Source organism: Mustela putorius, unplaced genomic scaffold, assembly GCF_011764305.1.
Source record: "Mustela putorius furo isolate JIRA1106 unplaced genomic scaffold, ASM1176430v1.1 tig00000095_pilon_pilon_pilon, whole genome shotgun sequence".
NCBI classification, from domain to species: domain Eukaryota; kingdom Metazoa; phylum Chordata; class Mammalia; order Carnivora; family Mustelidae; genus Mustela; species Mustela putorius.
In genome coordinates this window covers 17543384-17570804 of record NW_025421280.1, presented here as the reverse complement: position 1 = coordinate 17570804, position 27421 = coordinate 17543384, and the positions used below count along the sequence as shown (strand labels likewise).

At 40.8% G+C, this 27421-nt stretch overlaps 1 protein-coding gene across 2 annotated transcripts in view; it reads left to right on the top strand.

The window, feature by feature from the left end:
- The window catches only part of CACNA2D3 (calcium voltage-gated channel auxiliary subunit alpha2delta 3), an 851905-nt gene extending 827158 nt beyond the window's left edge, over positions 1 to 24747 (top strand). For both annotated transcript variants that reach the window (XM_045078786.1, XM_045078785.1), the window contains 3 exons: positions 21421 to 21533; positions 21755 to 21837; positions 24338 to 24747. In XM_045078786.1, coding sequence (XP_044934721.1) covers positions 21421 to 21533; positions 21755 to 21837; positions 24338 to 24430 — 289 coding nt within the window. In that variant the 3' untranslated portion in view covers positions 24431 to 24747. The remainder of the gene's footprint in view (positions 1 to 21420; positions 21534 to 21754; positions 21838 to 24337) is intronic.
- The last annotated feature ends 2674 nt before the right edge of the window (positions 24748 to 27421 follow it).

Sequence of the window (27421 nt, the reverse complement as noted above, 5' to 3'; positions counted from 1 at the left end):
TGCAAGGAAATGTGTGTTTCAGTATTTTGCCCATTTAACAAAATGGGGTTGTTTTCTTTTTTAACGGAGTGTTTCGAATGCTAAGAATTTTTTGCATAGTCTAGCTACAAGTCTTTTGTAGAAATATGTGATTTGAAAGTATTTTCTTCTAGCCTGTGGTTTGTCTTTTCATTTTCTTAGCGATGTCTTTCACACAACAGAAACCACTTGATTTTGTTGAAATCCCACTAGTTGATTTTTAAAAATGGACTGTGCTTCCCCCCCCCCTTCTAAGAAATCTTTGCCTAACCCAGGATTACAAAGATTTTTCTCCTAAACTTTCCTCTAAACTTGTTATGATCTTCAGCTTAACATTTAGGTCTGTAATCCATTCTGAATTATTTCACACATGATTACATGATGAGAGGTACAGAGTAAAGTTCTTTTTTTTTTTTTTTTTTTTTGCATATCCAATTATTTCATTCTCACTTGTTGAGAAGAATCCTCACTCCCTCTAATTGCCTTTGTACATTTTTAGAAATGAAATGACTCTTTGTGTGTCTATTTTTGGACTCTGTGTTATTTCATTGATGTATGTGTCTATCTTTTCTATAATCTACAGCTGTTTTGATTATTTTGACAGTATATTAAATCTTGAAATCAGGTAACAAGAATCTTTCACCTTTTTTTTAAAACTTTTTCAAAATATCTATGTCCATTCTATACATTCTAGTACATTTACATCCCATGTAAATTTTGAAGTAAACTTGTCAGTTTCTACTAGAAAATCCTGCTGGGATTTTGTTTGAAATTGGATTGACTATATAACCCAGTTTGAGAAGAATTAACATCATTACCCTATTTATGCTTCTAAACCATAGACATTGTGTATCTTCCCAATTATTTAGGTCTTCTTTGATTTCTTTCATCAGTGGTTTATAGTTTTTAGCTTACAGACCTTTTAAATATTTTGTGATAATAATATCAAAATATTTCCCATTTTGCTGCAATGTTAAGTGAGACTTTTTTTCATTTCAATTCCTAACTCTTCATTGCTAGTATATAGAAATATGATTGGTTTTTCAGATTGAGCTTACATCCTGTCCCATTGGTAAACTAATTTGTTAACCTCTACTTACTCTTTCTGTGGCTTCTTTAGAATTTTTTTTTTAAGGTTTTTATTTATTTATTTGACAGAGACACAGCAAGAGAGAGAGGGAACACAAGCGGGGGGGTGGGGTGGGAGAGGAAGAAGCAGGCTTCCCACCGAACAGGGAGCCCGATGTGGGGCTCGATCCCAAGGCTCTGGGATCATGACCTGAGCCAAAGGCAGATGCTTAACGACTGAGCCATCCAGATGCCCCTTCTTTAGAATTTTCTGTGCAAACAAGGACGTCATAAGTGCACAGAGACAATTGTATGTGTATACTTTTTATTTCTTTTCTTGCCCTGTTGTCCTGATTAGGTCTTCCAGAGTGATGTTGAAGAGGAAAGTATGAGCAGACCAACTTGTCATGTCATATCACAGAAGAAAAGCGTTTAGAATTTTATTATTAGGTCTGGTGTTAGTTATTAGCTTCATTAGTTACCCTTTATTAGGTTAAAGAAGTTCCATTTTATTCCTAAGTTATTAGTATGAAAGGATGCAAAGATTTATATAAAAAATTTGTCATCCTTTTATCTAATCAGTCATACGGTTTTTCTAGTTTAGTCTTTTAGTATAGTATATTACATTAATTTTTGAATCTTCAACCAGCCTTGCATTCCTGGGGTAAACTGTACTTACTCAAAGTGTATTATTCTTTTCATGTATTGCTGGATTCAATTTGCTAATATTATGTAGAGGCATTTTTTTTCTCTTTGTGAATATGGTCTACTGTCTTGTCATGTCCTTTTCTCATAATATTGTTGTCTGGCTTTGGTATCAGAATAATTCTGGCCTTAGAAAATGATGTGTGAGATATTCTTTCTTTCATGTTTTAGAAGATCTTGGTAGAGTCTGATTAGTTTTTCTTTAAATGTTCGGTAGAACTTCCCAGTGAAGACTCCTAGGCATGGAGATTTCTTTGTAGGAAAATTTTAACTGCAAATTCAGTTTATTTAATCAATGTAGCATTCCTGGAATTATCTACTTCTTTTCACATGAACTTCGGTAATTTGCATCTTAATCAAGGATTTTGTCTGGTTCATCTACATTGTCGCATTTAGGGCCATGCTATTATTTTTTGTATTCTCTTATTACCCTTTTAACATGTATAAGATCTCCTTTTTCATAGCTAATAGTTTTAGTTTGTGTCTTCTCTCTTTTTCACTTGATACTAGGAAAAAAAAGACTAGAGATTGATTAGTTTTGTAGACCATTTTAAAGGACCAAGTTTCAGTTTTATTGTTTCTCTTTTGGTTTGGTTTTCAGTTTTATTGTTCTTCTACTTTTCTTACTTACTTGGTCCTCCTTGTTTTGAAATTTCTCTTCTTTTCCTAGACAGTTTCTTATGACAAAAAAATTAGATTATTGATATAAGAACATTTTTCTTTTATAAAATAGGCATTTACTACTAGAAATCTTCCTTGAAGCACTTGTGTAACTGGATCCCACAGATATTTACTTGTGATAAATATTTAAGTGTTGTTATTTTATTTTTCATTAAATTCAAAATATTTCCTTTTTTCCCCTGCAGCTTCCCTTCTGAACTTAGAGTTATTTAGAAGTGTGTTATTCCATTTCAGAATATGTGGGGATTTTCCAGAAATGTTTCTGTCATTGATTTTGGATTTAATTTCATTATGGTTTGGGAACATTCTTTGTATAATTTTGATTCTTTTAAATTTGCTGAGATTTGCTTTTTGACCCATAACATGATCTAATTTGGTGTATGTTCCATATGCATTTGAAAATACATATATATATATATATATATATATATATGGATGTTGTTGATTGGAGTGTCCTATATATGTCAATTAGGTAAAGCTATTTTCTCTACCCTTATTGGATTTCTGTCTGTCTATTGCTGTGAAGAGAAGGATGTTGCAGTCTCCAACTATAATTAAGACTAGCATTTTTTTCTTTCCAATGTACATTAGATTTTGCTTCATTTATTTTGACATATTTGGTTGTTAGGTACATACACATATAGGATTGCAGTGACTTCTGGTGAATTGACTTCTATCATTTTATGATATCCCTCTTTAAGCCTGGAATATCCCTTGCACTGAAGTATGCTTTGTCTGATGTTAATATAACTATCTCATCTTCCTTTTCCTCGGTAGTTTCGCAGTCTATCTTTTTAAATTTCTTCACTTTGAGCTTATCTGTGTGTTTACAATTAAAATGAGTTTCTTGTCGATGGGGTATAGTTGGATCCTACATTTTTATCCAGTATGTCAGTCTCTATTTTTTAACTGGTGTGTTTTGGTGATTTATTTATTTATTTATTTAACATTTTAAATTTTCATTCCAGTTAGTTAACAGAGTGTTTTCTTAGTTTCAGGTGTACAATATAGTGGTTCAACAGTTACACATATCACCTTGTGCTCATCATGACAAGTGCCCTCCTTAAGGCACGCCCCCCACCCCCGCCCCGGTAACCATCAGTTGTTCTCTATAGTTGAAAGTCTATTTCTTGTTTTGCCTCTTCCCCCCCCCCCCCAAGATTGGTGGTTTTATTTCTTAAATTCCACCTGAGTGAAATCATATAATATTTGTCTTTCTCTGACTGATTTCACTTAGCATTATACTCTCTAGCTCCATCCATGTCATTGCAAATGGCAAGATTTCATTATTTTTTATGGCTGAGTAATACTCCATTGTATGTAAATACTATACCTTCCTTATCCATTCATCAACTGATGGACACTTGGGCTGCTTCCATATCTTGGCCATTGTAAATAATGCTACTATAAACATAGGGGTGCATGTATTCCTTTGAATTAGTATCCTTGTATTCTTTGGATAAATACCCAGTAGTGCAATGGCTAGATCATAAGGTAGTTTTTTCTTTCTTCTTCTTTTTTTTAAATATTTTTGAGGAAACTCCATACTGTTTCCCCAAAGTACACACCAGTTTGCATTCCCACCAACAGTGCATGAGGGTTCCTTTTTCTCCAGATCCTTGCCAACACTTGTTGTTTCTTGTGTTATTTTAGCCATTCTACCAGGGGTGAGGTGATATCTCCTATGGTTTTGATTTGCATTTTCCTAATAACGAGTGATGTTGAACATCTTTTCACATGTCTGCTGGCCACAGCATCTTTTCATGTGTCTGTATGTCTTCTTCAAACCTTCAAAGGTCTGTTCATGTCTGCTGCCCATTTCTTAATGGAATAATTCATTTTTTGGGTGTTACATTTTATAAATTCTTTATATATTTTAGATATTAACCCTTTATCATATCTGTCATTTACAAGTATCTTCTCCTACTCCGTAGGTTGCCTTTTAGTATTGTTGATTGTTTCCTTCACTACACAGAAGCTTTTTATTTAGGTTATTTATTTTTAATGGAGCTATTGATAGTTTTGCTTAAAATAGGCCATCTTCCTGGTTGTTTTCTGTTTGTTCCTCTTTGTTTTTTCTTCCTCTTTTCTATTCTACCTTCTTTTATATTATTTTATGAGTCCAATTTTTTCCTACTACTACCTTATTATTTACACCTTTTTTGGATTTCTAATAGTTGTAGTAAACTTTACAACTTTCTTCTTCAGTTTCTCAGGGACTGCTTTCAAATAATATTAAATGATTTCATGTATAGTGTCCATGCATTATAATAATCTACTCCCAATTCCCCTCTCCTATTGTAAGCCAGTCACTATTTCTTCGTATATTTTCTGACCCATTCCTTCTTTATTTGACTCCAGGATTCCAAATACATGTTTGTTAGACTTCTTGATACTATGTCATTACTTATGTAGGTTCCATTCATTTCAGATATTTTATTCTTTCGATTTTAGGATTTGTATCTGGTTCATTCACGTAGTTTCTATGTTTCTACTGAAATTCCTCCATCTCTTTGCTCAATATATCCATGGAAGGCTTATTAACATACAAGTACCTGTTACATATACTTATACATGTTTGTAGTGTCTAATACATGTGTCATATGTTGGTTTGTATTTAGTGACTAATTTTTTTTTACCTTTTTGTTACATTTTACTGCTTCTTCACATGTATAGCAAATTTGCACACTGGCTGTTGTGTGTTATGCATTATGGGTGCCCTGGGTTTCGTTATCTTTTTCCAGGAAATGTTATTTTACTGTTCTATGCACTTACATTAGCAGTGGATCACCTTGCTCTTTTGATGCTTTGGTTTTAGACTTTCTTGGGTGACTCTATTTCATTTTTTCCCCTAGCCCTGGTATATAGTGTTTACTGCTTTAACACTCCTTGCCTTGGTTATCTATAGAGTTTGACCATGCTAGTTAAAAAACGGTATACAGGTGTCACCCTAGGTTAACCAAACATTCAGAATTTTAAAATTCTGGGGTGCCTGGGTGGCTCAGTCAGTTAAGCATCTGGCTCTTGGTTTTGGCTCAGGTTATGATCTTGGGGTCCTGGGATAGGGCCCCACATCAGGCTCCCCACTCAGTGTTGGGTCTGCTCATCCCTCTTCCTCTCTCTATGTCTTATAAATAAAATCTTTTTAAAAAGAATTTTTAAGTGTTAACTTCTTGAGTCTAAACAACTCTTTTTCCTTTTACAAGAAATATCCTCTTCCCTGTAGAGTTGGCAGTGGAAGAAGCTAAAGGAGAAAGAAGATGGTCGTTACAAATGACCCAAGTCTTTTATCTCAGGCTGGAGAAATTAAAGAGTTTCATACAAGGTGGAAACAATGATGCGATTTTAGAGTGTTAGTTTGGGAAGGGAGGTCACTTCTGAGATAAGAAAACTAAGGCTGAGGCGCCTAGGTGGCTCAGTGGGTTAAGCCTCTGCCTTCGGCTTAGGTCATGATCCCAGGGTGCTGGGATCGAGCCCCACATCAGGCTCTCTGCTCAGCGGGGAGCCTGCTTCCCCCCCCCCTCTCTGCCTGCCTCTCTGCCTACTTGTGATCTGTCTGTCAAAAAAATAATAAAATCTTTAAAAAAAAAAAAAAACCTAAGGCTGAGAGTAGGAAGGGGACAATAGGTGACAAATACATGGCTTGCCTACTAGTTTCACGTGGGGAACTTGATTCAATTCCACTGACTTTTGAGCCAGCCAGCTTCCCATTATCCCCCATCTCCTCCATTTTATTCCTCCCCTGTATTTCATCTTGCTATTCTCTATGTGGATATGGGAGATTAGTTCTGATTTTTGTTCTGGGAGACTTTTTTCTCCCCCTCTGTGTTGGAGTATATCACCAATCATCACAAAAATTTGTGTGAACACCAATGTTTAAAATTGAGAACATTGCCTTTCATACAGTGTTTCTGGAATACATCTGTCTCTCTTGAAATTTCCCCATGGCTGTAGGTCTCCACCTCAGTACTTGTTCTCTTCAAAATGAAAAATCTCGCTGTATTGTGATAAGAGAGTGTTGAATAGGCCTGGGAATTATTAGAAGCATTGGCTTCAGAAGTTAGATCAGAAAATACAGCACAGTACATAATTTGTCTGACTCTCTCCCTGGGACACTGATTCAAAGCTACAAGATACAGAATTTGGAAAGCTTAGAGTCAGAATAGGAAGATATGGATTCGGCCTCTATTTCAATCAGTGAAAATGTATTGATCTTCACCTGTAGCCCAAGCAGTTTTAAAGCTGATATGATAGAAGGATTCAGAAAGGCTTCCTTAATGTCACTATCCCTAAGGATATACAGTCACATTGGGCATGTGGAAGAGAACAGCAAGGCTACTAGACTAAGGAGGTATTTCCATGTTCTTTCAATTAAGGATTTTGGAGAAATATTGCCCTGATTTTATCATTTCTAGTAGTTAGCAAGTGAGATTATAGAGCAAAATGCTGGTCACTGAGATTTAGTTTTCTAAATAGGTGTGTCTGTAGTCTAAAACATAGAAAGTTATTATTCTGCAGTTATTGGTTCTTATTAAAATGCAGTTCCCGGGGTGCCTGGGTGGCTCAGTCAGTTAGGCATCTGCCTTTGGCTCAAGTGGTGATCTTGGGGTCCTGGGATCAAGTCCCGTGTCGGGTTCTCTTCTCAGCAGGGAGTCTGCTTCCCCTTTTCACTCTCCTTCTGTTCCCTTCCTCTTTCTCAAATATGCAAAAAAAAATTTTTGAAAATGTAATTCCTACTCATTGTAGAGAACTGAACAAGAGGGAAACATAGGAAGAAAAAAGTAAAATCGTTCAGTCTTACCATTCAGAACTGAGGCAAAGAAGTAACATGCTTAAACTCTAAAGCCAGATGGCCTGGATTTGAATCACAGCTCCATGTCTGATTAGCCTAATCACCTCTGGGAAGTTACCCCGTTTCCTCATCTGTAAACTGGGAGTAAGGAGAAATATTTAAATTGTGCTATATTTCTTTCCAGTCTCTCTCTCTCTCTCTCTCTTTTTTTCTCTGCAAAATTAGCCGCATAGTTAGCTTAATTTTTTCTTGCCCTTAACTTTGTATGCTGGACAAAATGCTTTTTTCAATGCAAGACGTCCAATCTTTTAGAAAGCAAATATTGATGGTCAGAGTCTGACTTTGCCAGATCACTTAGAATCAGATATTTAACCCCCCAGTGAATTCTTTATACTTTTGAGTCTATATAGGCCTCCTGGTGGTTCATTATGATGCTGGTCTGTTTTGCTAAATGAATGGGATGATTCACATGGGGATAGTAGAAGACAGTGTAAGGCTTAGGGAGTGGGAAATTATAACTGTAAGCCCAAGGTAATGTTCAAATGGCCCCTGAAGAAATGGGACAGAGTCTCTGCTCTCGGTTTATCAGTGAGTTGTGGCATGCCTACTGTCCCAACACTTCTATGCAGGAGATTTTGTTATTCGATGGATAAGATGGCAGTCTATAAAATCTGGCAGCTTAAATCCAGACCGTGGCTCTGACACCTATTACGTGTTCTATCTTAGACCAAGATGGGTCCAGATTACTTAAATTCCTTAAGCCTCAAGTGCCTCTTTGATAATTTAGGAATAGCGTTAACTAGCTCATGGGAATTGTGCCAATTTCAGTAAAAGACCTTCACTCCCTGCATAGCCTAAATGCTCAGGAAGGGGCAGATGCTGATGACTGGGAGAGCAGTTAAGGATGATGGTGCTGGTGATCAGTTACAGTGTAAGAGTGGACATAAAGCTTTGAGGCTTTGATACTTGATGGCTTTTAGTACTTGGAAACATTGTTTAACATCTCAGAGCTTGCATCAGTGAGGAAGGTAACTCTCTGAGCTGGTGTTAGGATGGAAGGGGACTGCATTGAGAAAGTACTTGGCACAAGGCAAACCTTGTATACAGGTCAGCTCTTACTCTCATTATTTATAACAAAAGACACTGCTAGTTCCAGTGAAAATATTTAATAAATTCCTTACTCTTCTTAGGGGATTGGAAGAGATTGGTTCCTGCCGTAATTAAGAGGATTTTCTGAAGACCCTAGTACCAAAAAACAAAACAAAACAACCCCCCCACACACACACACACAAACAAACAAAAAAACAAGATTGGAAAAGAGCTCTTGTTGTTAGCTTTTTTGAGATTCTCTTCTTCTAGAATGAGAAAAGCAAACTGGGTGCCTCTTGCTTTTGACTCCATGGGGCTCCCCCACCTATATTTCAAACCATTTCAAACCAGAATACCATTCCTTGCTATCTGCTTTGTGCTGTTAATGCTAAAGGACTTCCTGCCGAAGTTGTTTTTTGGTTCTGGGTTGGCACCAAAAATCTCAACAAATCACTGATGGGACTGAGGAGTGGAAGGCATTGCTGTGGCTCTTTCTGACTCATTCCATCAGCAATATGGTAAATACTGGCACCACAGGACACTGTCCCTTGCAGACAAAGCATGCCTTGAGCTTTTTGTGTGCTTTCTCATCAGCAAGTCCCAAAGGGAATGCCATAATGTGTCCATTGTATATATTTTTGAATAAGTCAGTATAACAAAGATTCAAGTAGGCAACATGTTGACTATCATAAGAACTCTAGTATTCTTTCCTTACAAATAAAAGAGGCTCCAGCTCCTCTCAAGCAAGCTTAAAGAATAAAGTGAAAAGTTGAGATGCAGGCTTCAGGAATGGCTTGCTCTGGTTTCGCAATGTCTTGTCACCAAGACTTAGGTTTTCTCTTTGCATTTTCCAGCAAACACTTCCATTCATGAGCACAGGAGAGCTGCCAGTGACTCCTAAGGCTGAAAGCTTCCTTGCTCCCCAGTGTTGGGAGTAGAGATAGAGTCTGATTGGAATAACTTAGGTCCAATGCCCATCTCTGAACCAGTCGCTTTCTTCAGAAGGAATTGTACCAATCAGCTTAGGCTCAGGTAATATGCCTGGGCAGGACTAGCTCTTCAGAAGCACCTGGGCTGCCTGGAGGAAGGGTGGATTCTTGAGCAGAGTAGGATACTGGTATCAAAAGGAGGGAGATTAGATATCAAAGAAAACTGCTTTAGAGCACTTGGGCAGGGCCCTTTTTTTTTTTTTGTCCTGAAATCCACCAGGAGCAAGGAGGCGTGGATCTTGCAGAGTCCTTGGAATTACCCACTCTGGGCTGCTGAAACCTTGTACTATACTCTGTATAGTATGAAAACTCATTTGCCAAGGAACTTGTGTTGCTCTGAGTTTTTTTTTTTACCTTTGACTATTTTTTTCATCATCCTTCAGTGAGCTTTAGTGCTTAGCCAATGCATAGAAAACAAAATAAAGGTCTCTGTCTTGTTCTCGGAAGTCTAACAGGAGACAAAACCACCTGAATTAAAAAATAATGTAATTGTCTGGTGATCTAGAGGGACAGAGGAAGGGGATGAGAAAGGGAAGGAGCTAGAGGGGAAGGGAATGGGAAGAAAAGGAAGAAAGGAAGAAGAGACACTTGCTGGCTTACTCGTAGTCCTGTGTCATTGAGTAAATCTGTCCCTCCTGCCACCAGCCCTAGAATAAGCTACATTAAGGGACCCATGAGGGGGTAATAGCTAGGTGGCCAATCAAGTCCTCAAATTTGAAACATCTGCCTTTGTGACTTTTGATTTTAGCTCATTTTGGCAAGTACTTTTACTTCGTTTATTCATAGCTTCTTAATGTGTGTGTCCTCCGCGCCCTATCAGACAACAACAGGGGCCTCTTGAAACTCAGTTTTAGTTGCTCTAGAGGCTAACGTCCATGTATTTCCCTGGGTTACCAAAAGAGAACTTTCTTTCTTTCTTTCTTTTTTTTTTTTAATTTTATTTGTTTATTTGGCAGAGAGAAAAATCACAAGTAGGCAGAGCGGCAGGCGGGGGGTGGGGAGGTAGCAGGCTCCCTGCTGACCAGAGAGCCCGAAGCAGGGCTCGATCCCAGGACTGTGAGATCATGACCTGAGCTGAAGGCAGAGGCTTTAACCCACTGAGCCACCCTGGCGCCCCCCAAAAGAAAACTTTCTACAGGTTCCATAGCTTACAGTTTTCAGGCCATTCCAAATACTGCCTAGAGGAAAGTGTCTTATGCTTCCATCCTTTTCTGGTTGGTGGTACAAGGGTAGTAACATGGTTCCACGTGTACATAGAAGTGTGTGTGTCTTATGTGGATGATGCTGGTGCCTATGATATGTCATGGGAGAATGGAGAACACGCTTCCCTGAGAGAGAGAGAGAGAGCTCTCTAGAACTGCGACGGGGTTCTTCAAGGGTGGGGACGAAGTGGCTGCAAGCGTCAGAGCCATGCTGGTTCCTGAGCCAGTAGCATGTGCACTACCTGGGAGCAGGTGAGAGAGGCAGAATCATTGACCCCACTCCAGAGGCAGGAGTCCACCATCCATTTCAACAAGATGCTAGGTTTGAGGCGCGCTCCTTCAGATCAGTAGGGTCTCAGCCTGGGCAGCGCAGTGGAATCACTAGAGTAGCTTAAAAAAAAAAAAAAATAATACACCTGCCTTGGCCCAACCTCCAGGATTCTAATATAATTTGTTTTTGGTGTGGCCTAGGCATCCATTGAAAACCAACAAAACAGGAAGCTCTGTGGGCAATTCTAATGAGCTCCGTCTGGGTCTCAGCACTGAGGGAGAAGAAGCAGGATGCACTCAGGAGCCCACGGCAGTGAGCATGGCTGCGTGGCGGGAAGGAAGGTGGCGGGGTTGGGGCAGGTGAACACATCAGGATGGAGGGACAGCCAGCGGGATCACCCAGGCTCTTGTTTGCTTCCCTCATGGGCACACCATCGCGCAGATGCTAAGGGACCCGGGTAAGGGCATAAAGACGGGGATGGAGCCGTCAGCCTTGCATTGGGGAGGTATTAGGCCACCTTGGGAGTGAAGAAGGGCTTCAGGCAGGCAAGCCAGCTGAAAGGTGTGCTAGAAGTGAGACGGGCTGGGAGGGCCAGCCACGTGATGTACAGGGCCCGGAACAAAATGAAAATATGGGCTGTGCCTTTGAAAAGTGGGAGGAAAGTGTCATTCGAGGTCCCTAAACAGTAAAAATTTTCCTTCTTTCTGTGGGCTCTCTTGACCTGTCCTGCTACTTTTTAGGTGCTTTTTAATCCTGGGCTCCCTCAGACACAGGGACTCGGACTGGGTGAGTACAGACCCTCAGAGGCATTCCCAGCTCCTCCCCCCATGACTCCAGGCTGTGCAGCCCGCTGGCCGCTGGGTGCTCCCTTCCACGAATCGCTGGACGGAGGTGCCATGTCCTACTTGGAGAAATAGCTGAAGAAAGCAAATTTAATGATAACTTTAAACATTTCAAGACAGACATGCAGAATAGTAAACCCTCAGTGACAAGAGCTTCTGAGCATAGGCCCCTGTGACTACACTGGGGCTTGCCCGTAAGGCTGGCCCTGAGTCGTGGCCAATGGGCAGGTGGGCTCGAGAGGTATCAAGCAGATGGCCAAATCAGTGTGTGGTGACCCTCAAAGAGGACCACACTGAGAATCACGGAAAGACCTCTGGCTTGTGGGATCTATACACGCTGGTACTGTTAAGAGATCCAGGAAACAGAGGCATTGATTATTGGGATTGGGGGGTGGGGTGACTTTTAGGTACCTGTGAATATTTTCCTTGTTCCAACATTTAATCATCCCTCTTGTCTCTGGTTTAATTTTGTGGGCTGTCACTGTCAGAACAAGAATGAATAGCAGAGGGGACAGTGAGCCCCTATGCCATCTACTGAGTCTCATTAGACAACTCTGAGCCAGTTGTCCTGAAGCCGATGCTAAATTTGTTTTGCAATCAAGTGCCTATTTCTGTTCTCTTAAAGATTGTTTTCAGGAGTAAGACATTCATTAAATGTCTTCTAGGCACCTACAGAACACACCCCCAGCACTAGTTCTCTTCCAGCTCCATACAGGATGCCTCACATGAATACACTCATGGGACAATTTGAGCAGGATGTCAGGTGGGGGTTTCCTTGTAGTCTGGGGTTGAGGTGAGGACAGAGTGGCACTAGGTCTAAGGAGAACAGTCTTTGAGCGTCACTAGAGTTGGAAATCCTCCCTCCACTCCCCACCCCCAAACCCACTTGAGGATAGACAATTGGCTCATTTTTCCTTTGCCCTGTGAGCCTTGAAGAGGGGCCCAACAGAAGAGAGACTGCAGTTTGTGGAACAAGGTTCTTGCCTCCAGGGGGCACTGTTTCCTGCTGGGAGCTTGATGAGCCGCGGAGTAATGCTCCAGGAGACTCTTCTATATTTGGGTGGGGGGTGGGGGGGTCCCTGAAGAAGGGTGAGTCCAGCACTGGTCCAATGTCTGTAAGCAACAGACATACTAATATGTCCGCGTACCTATCTGAAAAGGACAAAGAGACCTGGTGGGAAAGAGCAAAGGTTAGAGAAGGGATAACACTGAAGTGGCCTATGTCAAACCAGCAAAGATCTGTGTTTCCCAAGAGTCAGGTGAGCAGTGTGGAAGAGAGCAGTCATCTCCCTTAAACCCAACAAGATGGCTGCTCTTGGATGAGGTCCACACGAGGGCAAGAAGCTTGCCGTAGCAGCTGATGGCAGTTGCTATGTGGGTGGACCAGTTGGGGCGTGTTGAAGAGCCGTGGCTCCTCTGAAGACTCCATCAGAACCTCACAAGAGAGCCCCATGCAGGTGCTGGGCAGCACCGAAGGCACCAGAGGCCAAGCTGTGTTGTAAGTAGACAAAGCACAGTGAGAAGGGCAGCCTGATAATTGCTTGAAGAGGCTACAACCTAGAAGCTTGAAGGAAAAATCATGTAGAGCTTTGAACTAGATGCAAAATCAGAGTCTCCAGCTAGCCTAGCCTAAGGGTACTAACCTAAAGTTGTCAGAAAGTTAGGGAACCCATACAAGGTACCACGTAGAGATGTGGAAGCAGGAGCTCTGCATAGTGGGCTGAGGGCAGAGTCAAGAAAGGAAGGAGAGAAGGAATTGTTTCATGCTTCTACTAAGCCCTGACACGTTTTGGGGGTGAGCAGGTAAGGCCCCAGTATTTATTCTTTGACTTTCTTTGGGCTGAGCATGAGTAGGTCCAGGCACCTTCCCCACGCTGTCTGACAGCATGGTTGTGGAATTACGCTAGAACACACCGTCAATAGTTAATTCCTAGCTTGAATTTAAATAGTCCCCACATGTTTGCTCCCCCCAAATTATGGGCCTGGGTCACTGTAGGCCTTCGGGGGCATGGTGGGGGAGGACAGCTTTCTTCCTAAAGACAGTAAGACCCCATTGGAGAGCCATGGTTACATACCCAGCCCCTCTGGAGAACAGTACTGCCAAGGACAGGCTCGGTGCTGAATTCAAATCCCCTGTGACTTACTCATTGTCTTTTAGATGATGTTAGGGAAATCTGGGAATTTTATAAATGGTGAAAATCTGTAAAGAGGCAAAGGCTTCAAAGTGTTTTTTAGTCCATCCTGCCCTGATTATTTGTTAAGCCACCGTTTTGTACCCAGTTCATAAAAGACAAGCCAACCAACTTCTCCAGACGTGCGTCACGGGGCCTCTGGGTATCTCATCCCTGAGTCCTCCCCGTCACGTGTGTTTGTCCAGGGAGCGGCATGATCTCTTCCCTCATGTGGCCGGTAAAGCCCCTCTTAGTGGATAGCGTGCAGCTAATAGTCTCTCTTGTCAGGGGAGGCCGTCTTGAAATCACATCATTCCCCCCCCCCTCCCGCTAGTCTTTCTCAGTCTAGATCCAGTGGAAAAGAGAGGACTGGGTTATTTCAGTTCCAGCAACGGACACATCAAAATTGCCTCCCTCTTTCCCTGGAGGACCTAATTTATTTCACGCATTTTGACCTATCCCTGCTTAGAAACCGCCGCTGTGATTCTGTGTTGAGGCATTTCCCTGCTGCCTTTTTTTGGCCCCCAGGCAAACCCAGGCCACAGTTCCCCTGCACAATGATGTCAGTCTGGCTGCTGGGCCCAGCTGGATGGAGGTGTGTTTTATGAAGTTCAACCCTGCACCCCGGGCCATAAATACACGTTGTGCACATAAATGTACAGCTAACATTGCCCAGACCCCTCTGAAGCACCATGTTAATAAGCAGACAGTAAGTCTTTAAAATATGGAAAAGTAGTTAATCTTTCCGCTGGCAAATCCTTTGTAGGGGGTGTTTTCCTATGCTTCAGGATAGGTACATGCAAGGCTTTTCATCTCCTAGGATTTGGGGGGGTGGGGGAGAGAAGATTGCTGTGGGGCTTCACTTGGGGAGCTTCTACTAAGAGAAGAAATTAAAATATTCATAAATAATTAATAATAATAAAATGGAAAGCAATAATATCTTGCCCTTCTCCTTAAGTGAGGAATCACTCTGGGTCCGCCCTCAAGGAACTTGAGCACTAATAAGTCCCATGCAAGACAGCACCTCTGCTGCCTGCTGTGGTCATGGACCCACAATGGGCTGGACCTCACAGGCTTGTCTTCTGCCCCTGTCGCTCCAGGAAGTCACCCAGCCTCTTGTTTCCCGGTCTCTGAAATGGGCACAAGCGTGTCTTATTCGTGTAGCTTCCGTAAGAGTTTACTTACCCACTCTGAGTCCCAGTTTTCTCTTTTGCAGAAGGAGGAAGTCAGTACTTGCCCCTTAGCATAACACTCCATTTTATAAATATTTGAGGAATACCGGAACACCTTCTTCTAAAGAACTTCAATGTTACGGATTCAGCTCATTTGTTTTGACAATGACCCTCCTGGTCAGTTTCCTCCCTTCCTCCCCTGCGCTGGTCTGCTCCCTGGCTCTCTTTCCCCCGATGACATGGTAGAAGAAGCAGACTTGAGGGTAAGGTTGGAGGCTCAGCAGGCAGAGAGTTCCTTGGGCCAATACCTGCCTGCTTCATGGGCGAGAGAGCAAGTGTCCACCTGCTGGGCAGCCGTGACTTTTTCCATGTGTCTCAGGCAGAGAATAGGAGTTGCCAGTGGTTGATTTAAGGATGACGTAAGTGAGAGCTCTCAATTTGGAGATGACATAGTCTCTGCCTTATAAATATTTCATTTCATGTAGTACTTTCATTTCTTCTTATTGCTAAGAAGACCCTTCCTATGTTCTGCCTTTTGTTGTGTCCAACTCACATGTGGTCCTGCTGTTGTTTAGTCCATTCATTCTTGCTGTGACTAACAGGAGTCATGATGCATGTGTGGCTTACTGATTTGCCATCCCGAACACATCTGATACACCTCATCCATCCCACTTATTTTTCTTGTTCTCTGTAGCAGAATTAAATACCCTTAATACATATTCTTAAATATTCATACTTTATTATGGTTTTGCAACATTGTTTTCCCACTTACTGTGTTTGGGGGTATGCTTTGACAGCAATAAACAATTCCCTTTCTCCATACATCTGGTGCCAAGGAGACCACAGAATGGACACACTGTTGCTTACTTAATCCTTCTTTTTTTGATGGACTTTGAGATGGGTTTCCTTTTTTTTTTCTCCCCTAAATGAACAGTGTTACCAGGAGCATCTTTACACATGACTTCTTAGGTTCCTGAACAGGAGTATATCTTATTGAGAAGTAAAACTGCTGAAAAAAAAAATAGGATCACTAATGATTTCCTCTGGAGTAATGACAGATTGTTCTCATTGTGGTCATATTCACTTTCCCACCAGCAGTGCAGAATAATGTTCAATTTTTCAGACGCCATCATTGGACGTTACCATAGATTAAATTTTGGCCAATCTGCTAGTAAAAAGTGCATTTCATTACTTTAGTCTCATTTTAATGTATCTTTTCTCTAACCTTTAGTGGGATTGAACCCCTTTTACTGTATCAGGTGTCCATCTGTGTTTCCTCTTCTATAAGTCCTCTTGTGGATTTTTTTTTTCCCTCTTGTGGATTTTGATACTGGTGAGGCACTCACCTTCACTTTGCTTCCCTTTCCCTCAAACTCAAGTTTATGCAGTTGTCCAGATTATTCTTTACTCTTCTGAATGAATCTTAGGACCATTACCTCAAATTCCATCAAAAATCCCAATAAGAATCCCTTTGGGGGCACCTAGGTGGCTCATGGTTTAAGTTGCTGCCTTTGGCTCAGGTCATGATCTCAGGGTCCTGGGATCGAGTTCCACATTGGGCTCTCTGCTCGGTGGGGAGTCTACTTCCCTCTCATTCTCTCTGCCTGCCTCTCTGCCTACTTGTTTTCTCTCTCTCTCTCTCTGTCAAATAAATAAATAAATAAATAATCTTAAAAAAAAAAAAAAAGAATCCCTTTGAATTCCTTTGCTTGAATTAAAAGGTCCATTGAAAGAGGAATGACATCTTTTGCAAAGAAGTGCTCCCTTTGGGGCGCCTGGGTGGCTCAGTGGGTTAAGCCTCTGCCTTCGGCTCAGGTCATGATCTCCGGGTCCTGGGATCGAGCTCCGCATCAGGTTCTTTGCTCGGCGGGGAGCCTGCTTCCCCCTCTCTCTCTGCCTGCCTCTCTGCCTACTTGTGATCTCTGTCTGTCAAATAAATAAATAAATAATCTTAAAAAGAAAAAAAAAAAAAAAAGAAGTGCTCCCTTCCATCCAATTGTACTTCCCCCCAATTGTTAGTTTGTCTTTTATATTCAGTAAAATTTGGTCATTTTCCTCATAAAGAAGTCTTTTACTAGATTTATTCTTAGGCATTTCATAGTCATCATTGATGCTCTCAATGGTTCTTTATTTCATAAATATTTTTTTTAATTGGTTATTGCCTGTGTCCAGGGAGAGGCTGTGGTTTCAGATGCTGATTATGTAACTGGTCATCTTGCTGACTTCTTTTATTCTAGTAGTTGGTCAGTGGGTTCACACGGGTTTTCAATGAATACACTAAGATCTGTTCTTCGGGTGACTCGGTCGTATTCACTTGTGGGTAGATTATCAATGAGCATTTCAGGTTTTTTTTTTTTTTCCCCCCACAGCAATTGGTCTGCTTGTGTTTTTACAGCTTGGCCAAGTGTTGATAATTTATACTTTATCCCCAAAGGTGTGTTTGCTCTAGCTTTTCAAATTGTTTGCCATGGTATACATAATCACTTAAAATGCTTAAATGCCTTTGGATCTTTTGGGTTTTAATGTGATTTTGTGATTTCTTTCTTCTGTGCCGAAGGCTGATTTATGTCAATGTTTTTTTAAACCAGAGTTGGGTTCTTTCAATTACCTTCACAGTTTTATTTGCATTTATTCTTTTTCTTTTATCTTTATAAATTCCATTCGTCACTGAGTCAACAAATATTTGCTGAGAACCTGCTCAGTCCGAGGCACACCTTTAGGTGCTGGGGATAGCAGATTGCTGGGGCCGGACAGACGTAGCCTTCCTCCCACGGAAAGCGCAGTCTGTGGAGAAGGGTGAGCCGGAAGCAATTAAGGAGGGAGCAGAGGCACAGGAGACCAAGAGGAAAGGTAGTCGGGTCCCTGGGTCCTTGACAGGACTGATTCAGTGACATGGAAAGGACTACAGAAGAATTGCAGTGGATTTGTGAAGAAAGGGGAGGCGTGGGGAAGTGGGCAGATTGTGGAGAATTCTTTTAGGATTCGTGCTATGAGAGAGGACAGAGAAGTAAGGCACTAGCTGGAAGCGAGGTCAAGGGAGAGTTTTGTTTGTGAACTGAGGGCAAGTCTGCGATGGTCACTTCCCATCCCTTCCATCAGCCCCGTTGTTGGAGAAGCCTGAGAGCTGGTGGAGAGAGCCATCAATACCCAACCCAGAGTACCAGAGGGAAGACCAAGGAGAGGGGCACAGGTGCAGGCCTGTGTTCTTATTTTTTCCAACTTCTCCATCCAAAAACTTAGTTCATTTATTGGCAAACTGTTTTTCCCCAATAAACATGTTTAAGGCCATACCGCACAGATTGGAGTCTGGGCTGTTCTTAAATTATCAAGGATTACTTGAATATGTGTTTTTTTAAAAAATTTTTTATTTCCACTGTTTATATATCTTTTGCTATTAATTTCTAATTATACCCTACCCTAAAAGAACATATCACTGATGCTTTCGGCTCTTTGGAATGTGTTGCAGGTCCCTGGGTTTGAAAATAGCTCATATTCTGTTGTTTAAATATGAAGAATTTCCACTCTGTTTTAAAATAGATCATGTGTTCATCAATCACTTGTGGCATTTCTATCAGTTTTACACTCTGATCGTAAATGTTCGTGTCATAGCTTGTTTACTACTATACCATTTTCAGTACAAACTGTTTTCTTTATTACATTTTAATGATTTTCTCTGTGAATATTTGTAGACGAATACCACTAAACCTGTCCTTCTTTTTTTGTCTTTAGCATTTTCTGATGTCTTTTCGTTCTCTCCTGTCATTCTTTTTTAGAGGTATCTCTTTGCAAATGACATTATGGCAGTGTTTTTATCAACCCAATTTAAGAAACTCTGCCTTTTATTTGAATTAATTCCTTTTTTGAATTTCTGCCTTTTATATGTGAATCTAACCAACAGACATTAATTGTGATTGGTAATAATTTTATTTTATTCCGGTAGTTGTGTGCGTACACGCATGCACATGTGTATAATTTACCATGCTCTCTTGGATTAATCAGATTTTCATCCTTCAGTTTATTTTCAATAACTACCCCTAAATTTTAAAGCAGAATTTCTACCTATATCTCCAGCTAGTTAGAATCTATTTTCCTCTGGATTCTGTCATACCTTTTATTTCCTTTTTTCCATTCCCTCAGAACTTTAAAGATGTTGCTCTATTTTCTTCATCTTAAGTCCCCCATTGAGAAGTTTGTGTCATTCTCATTCTTCTTAAAGTAATTTGTTTCTAGAGAAGCTTTTAGGGTTGGTATGTATCTTTGATGATCTGAAGTTTCACTCGTGCATGAATGGGCCCTTTTAGTGGAAAAAAAAAGTCAAATTTTTCTTCAATTGGAAAATATTCTTTCCCTTTGGAGCTTCTATTTTATATTTACATCTCTTATTCCTTTATTGGCCATCTGGTAGATTCATTTGGCATAATATTCTAATCAATCACTTGTTCTTTTTTTTAATTTTTAAATTTTTAAATAAACATATAATGTATTATTAGCCCCATGGGTACAGGTCTGTGAATCACCAGGTTTACACACTTCACAGCACTCACCATAGCACATACACTCCCCAATGTCCATAACCCACCCTCTCCCTACCCCCTCCCCCAGGCCACCCTCAGTTTATTTTGTGACATTAAGAGTCACTTATGGTTTGTCTCCCTCCCAATCCCATTTTGTTTCATTTATTCTTCTCCTACCCCCAAACCCCCCAACATTGCATCTCTACTTCCTCAATCAGGGAGATCATAGGATAGTTGTCTTTCTCCGATTGACTTATTTTGCTAAGGATAATACCCTCTAGTTCCATCCACGTCATCGCAAATGAACTATTGGGACTTCATCAAGATCAAAAGCTTTTGAATAGCAAAGGAAACAGTTAACAAAACCAAAAGACAACTGACAGAATGGGAGAAGATATTTGCAGTCACTTGTTCTTTAAAGAGTTGTAGGATCTTGGTTTCGCATTTGTCTTTGAGACTCTGCGAACGTGGCTTCACCATGGAAACCATTGGATCTCTGATGAGCGCCATCTTATTTTCATTCCGATAGGCATAATCCATTCCAAAAAAGCCACCCGCTAGAGCAGTGTCATTGCAGAGGAGAGAGGTTACACGTGCAGAAAGGGGGAGGTAGAGCCAACAATGTTAAAGTCTTAGTGAGACAGCAAGTTTGAAATTTTTTCTCAAGCCAAGTAGAGTTGTGGAGAAGGATGGGAGGGCAGAGTCCATGTTCCAGAGTATGGATGGTGGTGGAGCATTGAAGAAGCATCTCTGAGCAAAGGCATGCCTTCCTTGTCCCCTGCGAGGGCTTAAAAAAGAAAAAGAAGGAGAAGGAGATAATTGTAGGATATTAGATGACTGGGCATCAGGCATTTGTAGACAAGAAACCAGTTGTGTTATAATCTCTGAGCCATTTTGGATAGCTCAACATAAGAGGTGTTAATTAGTAAAAATAAAAAGGAAGTCCTTTCTTCTCTTTATAATTTCCCACTACACAGAAGGGTCCTTCTTCATGGCATCTTGGCAAGCTGTGGTGATACACTTCAGAGAATAAAAACAAATTTGTGGAGAGAAGGATGAATGAAGGTTCCACTTATGGAGAAATGGACCTCTTTGTTCTGTCACAGTCTACCTCATCCGACTGAACAGAATTTAGTGAAATGTCCTAGAAAATTATATGACAGGGATTCCAGGTTTGGGGCTAAACATGGGGCTGATCTGTTTGCTCTGGAAGAATATGGGATTTTGTTTTGTAATTTGTTCCTCCAAAGAATCAGTAGTATTTCTTGCTCCAGGAGTGTTTTGACTTTGTCATTTCACTGCTTCGGGTGACGAGAGAGCAGGTGCCCATTAGGTTTACCTCCGTTGGACTGTCCTGATGGACCTGGCTGTCAGCACAGCCGCATAGCCTGAGCCCTGGCACACGCAGCCCCAACACTGTCTCATGCATTAATCTCATGCAAACATTGAACCTCTCTTTTGGGCAGACATTGTGCAAAGTAGTAGAGGGAAGTGTCTAGAAACTTCATCATTTTGGGAGGAGAGAAACAAAGAACTTTGAGTGTAAACTAGGAAGAGGAAGTGAGGCTTGGGAAAGCTGACCCCGTATCCTTGGAAATTGGGCTCATTTAGCCAATCTGACTCTCCTGGCTTGTACGCATAACATTCCAGTCTCCCCAAGGTGAGTTTTATGAGCTATGTGTAGCCGCAGCCATAGGTTATAGACTGTTGTCTTTTCAGTGAAACTTGGTATTTAAAAATGAAAAGCCTCACGGAGGAGGTACTTTTCGTAGTAAGGCAGTCTTTAAAAGCTGTTTCCCAAAATACCAAAGGAGTTCACTCCCCAGGGGAGAAGTTTTCCTCAGGATTCTTGACTTGACAGATGATAATTGACCACTCACTGTCTCTGTCCTTCATATTCCAACAGGTCCTTTGTCATCCAGCAAATTCCAAGCAGCAATCTGTTCATGGTGGTGGTGGACAGCAGCTGCCTCTGTGAGTCCATGACCCCCATCACCATGGCACCCATCGAAATCAGGTATATCCTTTTGTGCGTAGGTCCAGCACTGCTGCTGAAGCCGGTGAGGGGAATGGACAGTAAGGAAACCTAGGGGAGAGAGACTAGAGAGGGGGCAATGACAGCCTTTCCACAACTGGAGAGAGAAGAGTCATTGAGGGAGTTCAGGACCAAGGTTTGAGCTCCAACATACGGAGTAAGGGAAAGTGACATTTGGGCAAAATGTGCCTTAACTACAGTCAACATAACGAATCCCTTAAGTGTGAACGTTTAAAGGCCCAGAAGATCAGAAGGCGCCCGGAGTCTTGTCACGGCTTCCATCCTGAGGTAAGTCTGCGAACCCTTCCTGTTCTCTTTTTCCATCAGATTCACCCTGAGAGTCTCATAATGGTCAAAGAACTGTAGCTCAGAAGTTTACTAGTGAGAAAACAATTCCTTGCCGGCAGATCATTGGAAGCCGGTGGAAGGCCACCAGGGCTCGCCTTGAGCCCCTCAGCGCCTTCGTGTTCAGTCTGTGCTTCATGGTCTTCTTCTATCTGTGTCCATGGTTAAAGCTTCTTTCCTATCTTCCTTCCCTCTTATGTTGTGCTGTAGTCTTATTACTTTACCTTATTACGTACACTGTGGCTCTGGCTGTCTTGATTTCCTTATTTCAAACTGTAGTTCAGATGATGGTTCCCAGCTGACTTTTCGACAGCCTTTTATTTACAAGAAGTCCATGCAAAGTAGAAGTGGGTAATATTGGTATCAGATCAAGAGTGACAGTTTAGGGGCACCTGGGTGACTCAGTGGGTTAAGCCTCTGCCTTTGGCTTAGGTCATGATCCCAGGGTCCTATGATAGAGCCCTGCATTGGGCTCTCTGCTCAGCGGGGAGCCTGCCTCCCTTCCTGCCTCTCTGCCTACTTGTGATCTCTGTCCCCAGACCTTAAATATTTTAAAATATTAAAAATAAAAAGAGTGATAGTTTATATAAGTGGAATGATAAGCCTCCCGTCACCACCTGAAGCCACAACTATAAAGGCACTCCATTCACACCAGAAGTGAGGATCAAAAAAAAAAAAAAAAAAAATTAAACTTAGCACCGAGAAAGATGAATACCCCCAAAGTACCATAGGCAAAAAAGCCTTTTTATTCCAGCAAAAAGAATGGAAATGTAAAAATTAACTCTATCTCACTTTGAAAAACACAAAGCTTATCTAGACCAATTATTATTATGGGGAGCCTGGGAAGGTCTCTATTTTTAAAAATGCCACCAACTCCCAACTGACTGACTTTAAATCCCACCTTTAAATAACAAATAACTTTAATGTGAAACTCTCCAAGTCCTAGAGAAGATGTTAAAGTCAACAGAGTACCAGTAAAAACTTGGAATTTATTGAGAATGTTTGCTTCCATGTTCAAAGAAGTGTTCAGTAACAACATATTATGCAAATATATGCTGGAAAGGTCTTTGATCAAATTCAGTGATAAAATTCAAATAAAAAATTCTTTGTGTAAAATTCAAATACAAATAATAGTCCCAAACACAAAAATCACTTCAGTTAAAACCAGAATACCTATGTAGACAACTAAAGTCATTAAAGGAAGAATCTTCTGAAGTTAATAAAATAATTTACTTAGGTAAATAGAAGATCAATATTCAAAAATTAGGATTTTTTTCTGTAAGAAACTTTTTTCTGTAAGTTTCTAGATTTAGTAAGATGAGGTCATGGTCTTATTCTGAACATGAAGGTGCTAAGGGGCTAAAGATGAGCCCTGTTGGCCTTCCATTGCTTCCATTCTAAATTCTTAGATACGACAAAGGTTCAGTTCAAAGGAGAAAATACGGATTAGATTTAAATGGTGAAATAATAGTCTCACAAGAAATGTTAGGGATTGGAGAAATCTTCCTATCCAAGATCAGATAGCTATGAAAGAAAACCAGAATTTCTTTATAAAAAATTACAATTTTTTATGGAAAAAGATTACTGAAAGTCAATAACCAATTTATACAATTCGAAAACTTATTGATAAACCAAATCATGAAGAGCTTTTTACAATTGGTAAGGCAAACAACTATATATAAAAATAAAATAAACCAAGGGCAGGGACCATATAAGTCCCTGGGTGAGCAGGACCTACAGGTAATGAGGATATCTCCAGCTATAACCATCAAAAGCCAAAACACCCTACACTCCCACTCCTGGGCATCCCCACCACAGTCAGGTGCGTGGGCGAGCATCGTGGACTGGTAAATGACTTGCCCTCAGCACTCTCCATAGCAGCAAAGAACAGATAAGAAAATCTTTCCCATCGCTACTACAATAGAGCTAGAAATACGGAGTTGGAAGAATTTCCATCAACCAGTGGATAAAAAGCATGCTGCAGAAAGGATTACATAATATGATCTCATTTTAATAAAACAGCCCTCTTAACCCCAGATAAAAAGAAGGAAGACACACCCAAAACCTTCTATAACTGTTTCTGCAATGATCAGGCCCCTTAGATGTCAACTTTTCCTTACATTCTGACAGGAGAACATTAGACGGCCAATATTCTGCTGTTCTCATTTGATCGCAGCAGACATCTCTACCAACAGCCTTTACCTCTTGAGCGTTCTGTGTACAGAGTAATTCGGAACATTTTATGCGCTGACAACTAAAATCAGAGATTCTCATCATGAACTCGAAGAAATTTAGACAAGTCCATTTCCTCGCACTATCTAGGTTCCAAAGCACTTGATTCCTATGTTGGAGGGAGGAGGGGAGGGTCTGGGGATGCAACACAGCTCAGAAAGTTGAAGGCGTCTTGGAATCTGGCTCTAATGGCTCCTGTGTTTCCCTGTAGGAGAATGCAAGGGAGTGTGGAGGGGCGCCAAGTCTGCAGGCCAAGATGGTCCTTGTCCTCTTCCCTCTGCTCTTGATGCTCTTCTCAAGGTGACATTGACTGAGATGTTCTCTTGGCATGCTAAATTATGGATAAACTGTGAACCAAAATATGGTGCGACATAGGGGACATGAAATATAGTCCAACCATCAGCATCTCATGATTCTAAACTGTGCGTGATATAAACTCTTAAAGATATGTTGACAAAAAAGTTATCTTTTTACTTTGCCAGTCATGCAAATGTGAGTTTGCTACATAATCACCCTTCATCAGAAATGGGACTGCGAGTGGGCAGTGTCCCTTCTGCTTGAAACCCATTGAAACCAATTTAAAACTGTGTACTTTTTAAATAAAGTATGTTAAAATCATCACCTTTCGATTTTTGCTTTATTGCTCAGACTAGAGACTGAATATTGCATGGAAAAGTCGCCCGCTCCAGATTCCGGGAAGGGATGGTTGTTGGCAGAGACTTTGTTCTAAAGCAGATTCTAGACAAATATTTCACAATTGTTTAGGTGCTACACTCTCTGTTATAAAAATATTTACAGAAGCAAATCAAAATATCATCTGCATGGGAAGAGTTTATGACAAAGAACCCTGAATATTTTTGAACTAAGCTTCAATAGAAATCATAATTTGGATGAGAACACAAGCTCCAGTAACACTCAAGTGTCGATCTGTTTGGGAGTAGAAAATAAAGCAGTAAATCCTAGGAATTCATTCTGAAAAGACTTGACAGAGGAAAAGAACAATGACTACAAATGACCCTCAAGCTTATTGCTTGAGCATTTGGCTTCTGGCTTCCCTATAAACAAGGGATGAAATCAGATCTCAAATATTACAAGATGTGAAACTACCCAGACATGTAAGCATTCCTGAAACACTGGATCCTGACCCAAAGAAAACAGATTCCACTGGATCATAGTTACCAAATAAAGTGGAATAATTTCCATGCCTCAGTAGAATCGAGAATGTCTTATTTTATAAGACAGACATCTGAAAGTCATGGGGAGAATGCCACTGAAATTGAAAACAAAACAAAACAAAAACAAATACATTATGCTGTTGATATTTTAGAAAAACCGATGGAATCATACTGCCGTATCCTAAGGTGATGCCAGTATTTATAAGAATAACAATACTGCATTGCTCTCTTTCTTGAAATTCTAATGCCTCCAGTGATGTTAACAATATAGCAATACTGTAACATGTCAAGTTGTCAAAATTCCAACAAGGATGGGGCTATATAGTATTGAAACCATGGTGGTCATTGGTATTATTCTCTTCTCTGCACTAGGGAAATGAATGAAATCATTAGTAGCCTACACAAGTACCAAAAATGCATTATATTTACACTAAATAACCATAATTTTTTTTATAAAAATAACATTATGTGACCTATGATTCTCCTTTATATTTCTGGAGAACTGGCAAGAATAGGTCAAATATATAATAACACCCATAACTGAATACTAATGATACAAACTATGTGTCTGATACATATTTACAATTTTGCTGTCTCTCTAGTCACTCTTCATTACCTATAAATCTACTCCCTGCTCTAAGCAGAGGTGTGGCATCATTTTCAGTACCTTGTGTCAGGAAGACGGCATAACTGAGTCACCCTGTTGCTTTGTGATGTCCTCAGGCATCACCTTCAGGTGAATGACCCCCCCCCCCCACCCACACAGCACCTCAGAGTCTCTGTTCCCTCAGGGACTCCAAACAACTGGCCATTCCATTTATCTGTTTGGATATCTAATCATTTTCTCCAACCTAATGTGTCCAGAGGAGAAATTGATTCCCCCTCCACCAAACTCTTTCCTTCTACCCGACTCAGCTTCTCAGATCAAACTCCTTGGACACCGTCTTGTCTGCTCCTTCCTTCTCAGCCCGTCACTCAGAGACTCTCATTTCAACAATAATGGGGCTATATGGTATTAGGGCCTTGGGCAAAGAGATGTTCCTCCTCATGTCTTTGTTTCTTCTTCCATAAAAGAGAGGGTAATCCCATTTACTCCCTGGGTTGGATGTGAGGGTCACATCAGTTCAGTAAACAGGGAAGGTATTTTTAAAGAGCCCCAGGGTGTGCCTGGGTGGCTCAGTGGGTTAAGCCTTTGCCTTCCACTCAGGTCATGATCTCAGGATCCTGGGATCGAGCCCAGTCGGCCTCTCTGCTCAGCGGGGAGCCTGTTTCCCCCTCTTACTCTGCCAGCCTCTCTGCCTACTTGTGATCTCTGTCTGTCAAATAAATAAAATCTTAAAAAAAAAAAAAAAAGATTTAAAGAGCCCCAGGCAGAGAGTGAGATCTCAGGAAACATTCACCACTGGGTCCTCTAGGTTTGTGATAGTTCTTGGTGTTTTTGTTTCTATTATATGCCAAACACTGTTCTAGGAGCTGGACACAAAGCCACAGATGATAACAGAGAAGTCCTTGCCCTCAAGAGCTACAAGAGAGTAGGAGAAATTTAAAAAAATAATAAAGCTATTCCAAATACAGTGCAAAGCTCACCTAGTTACTGAAATTTTGGCAGGGACATTCAGTATACACTTGACCCTCAAACAGCATGGGGGTTGGGGGTGTTTCCACCACCTGCGCAGTTGAAATTCTGTGTACAGCTCTTGACTTGCCACAACCTTAACTACCAATGATAGCCTACTATTGACCGGAAGCCTTACAGGAAACATAAACAGCCGACTAACACATATTTTGTGTGTTTTATGTATCATAAACTGTATTCTTACAATAAAGTATACTAGAGAAAAGAAAATGTTATTAGAAAATCATGAAGAAAAGAAAATACATTCACAGTTACATGTTGTATATATATAAAAAAAAAAAATCAGTGTGTAAAGGGACCTTGGGGTTCAATCCCATGTTGTTCAGGGTCCCCTGTAATTGGTAACAACCCAGAGGTGCCCATGACTCATTACAGGGTAACATTGCAGCAATATTCTTCTAGAGGTAGAAAGTTTTCACATATATATATATGGATATCCATATATAATTATATATGTATGTATGTATAGAATAGGTAAAATTAA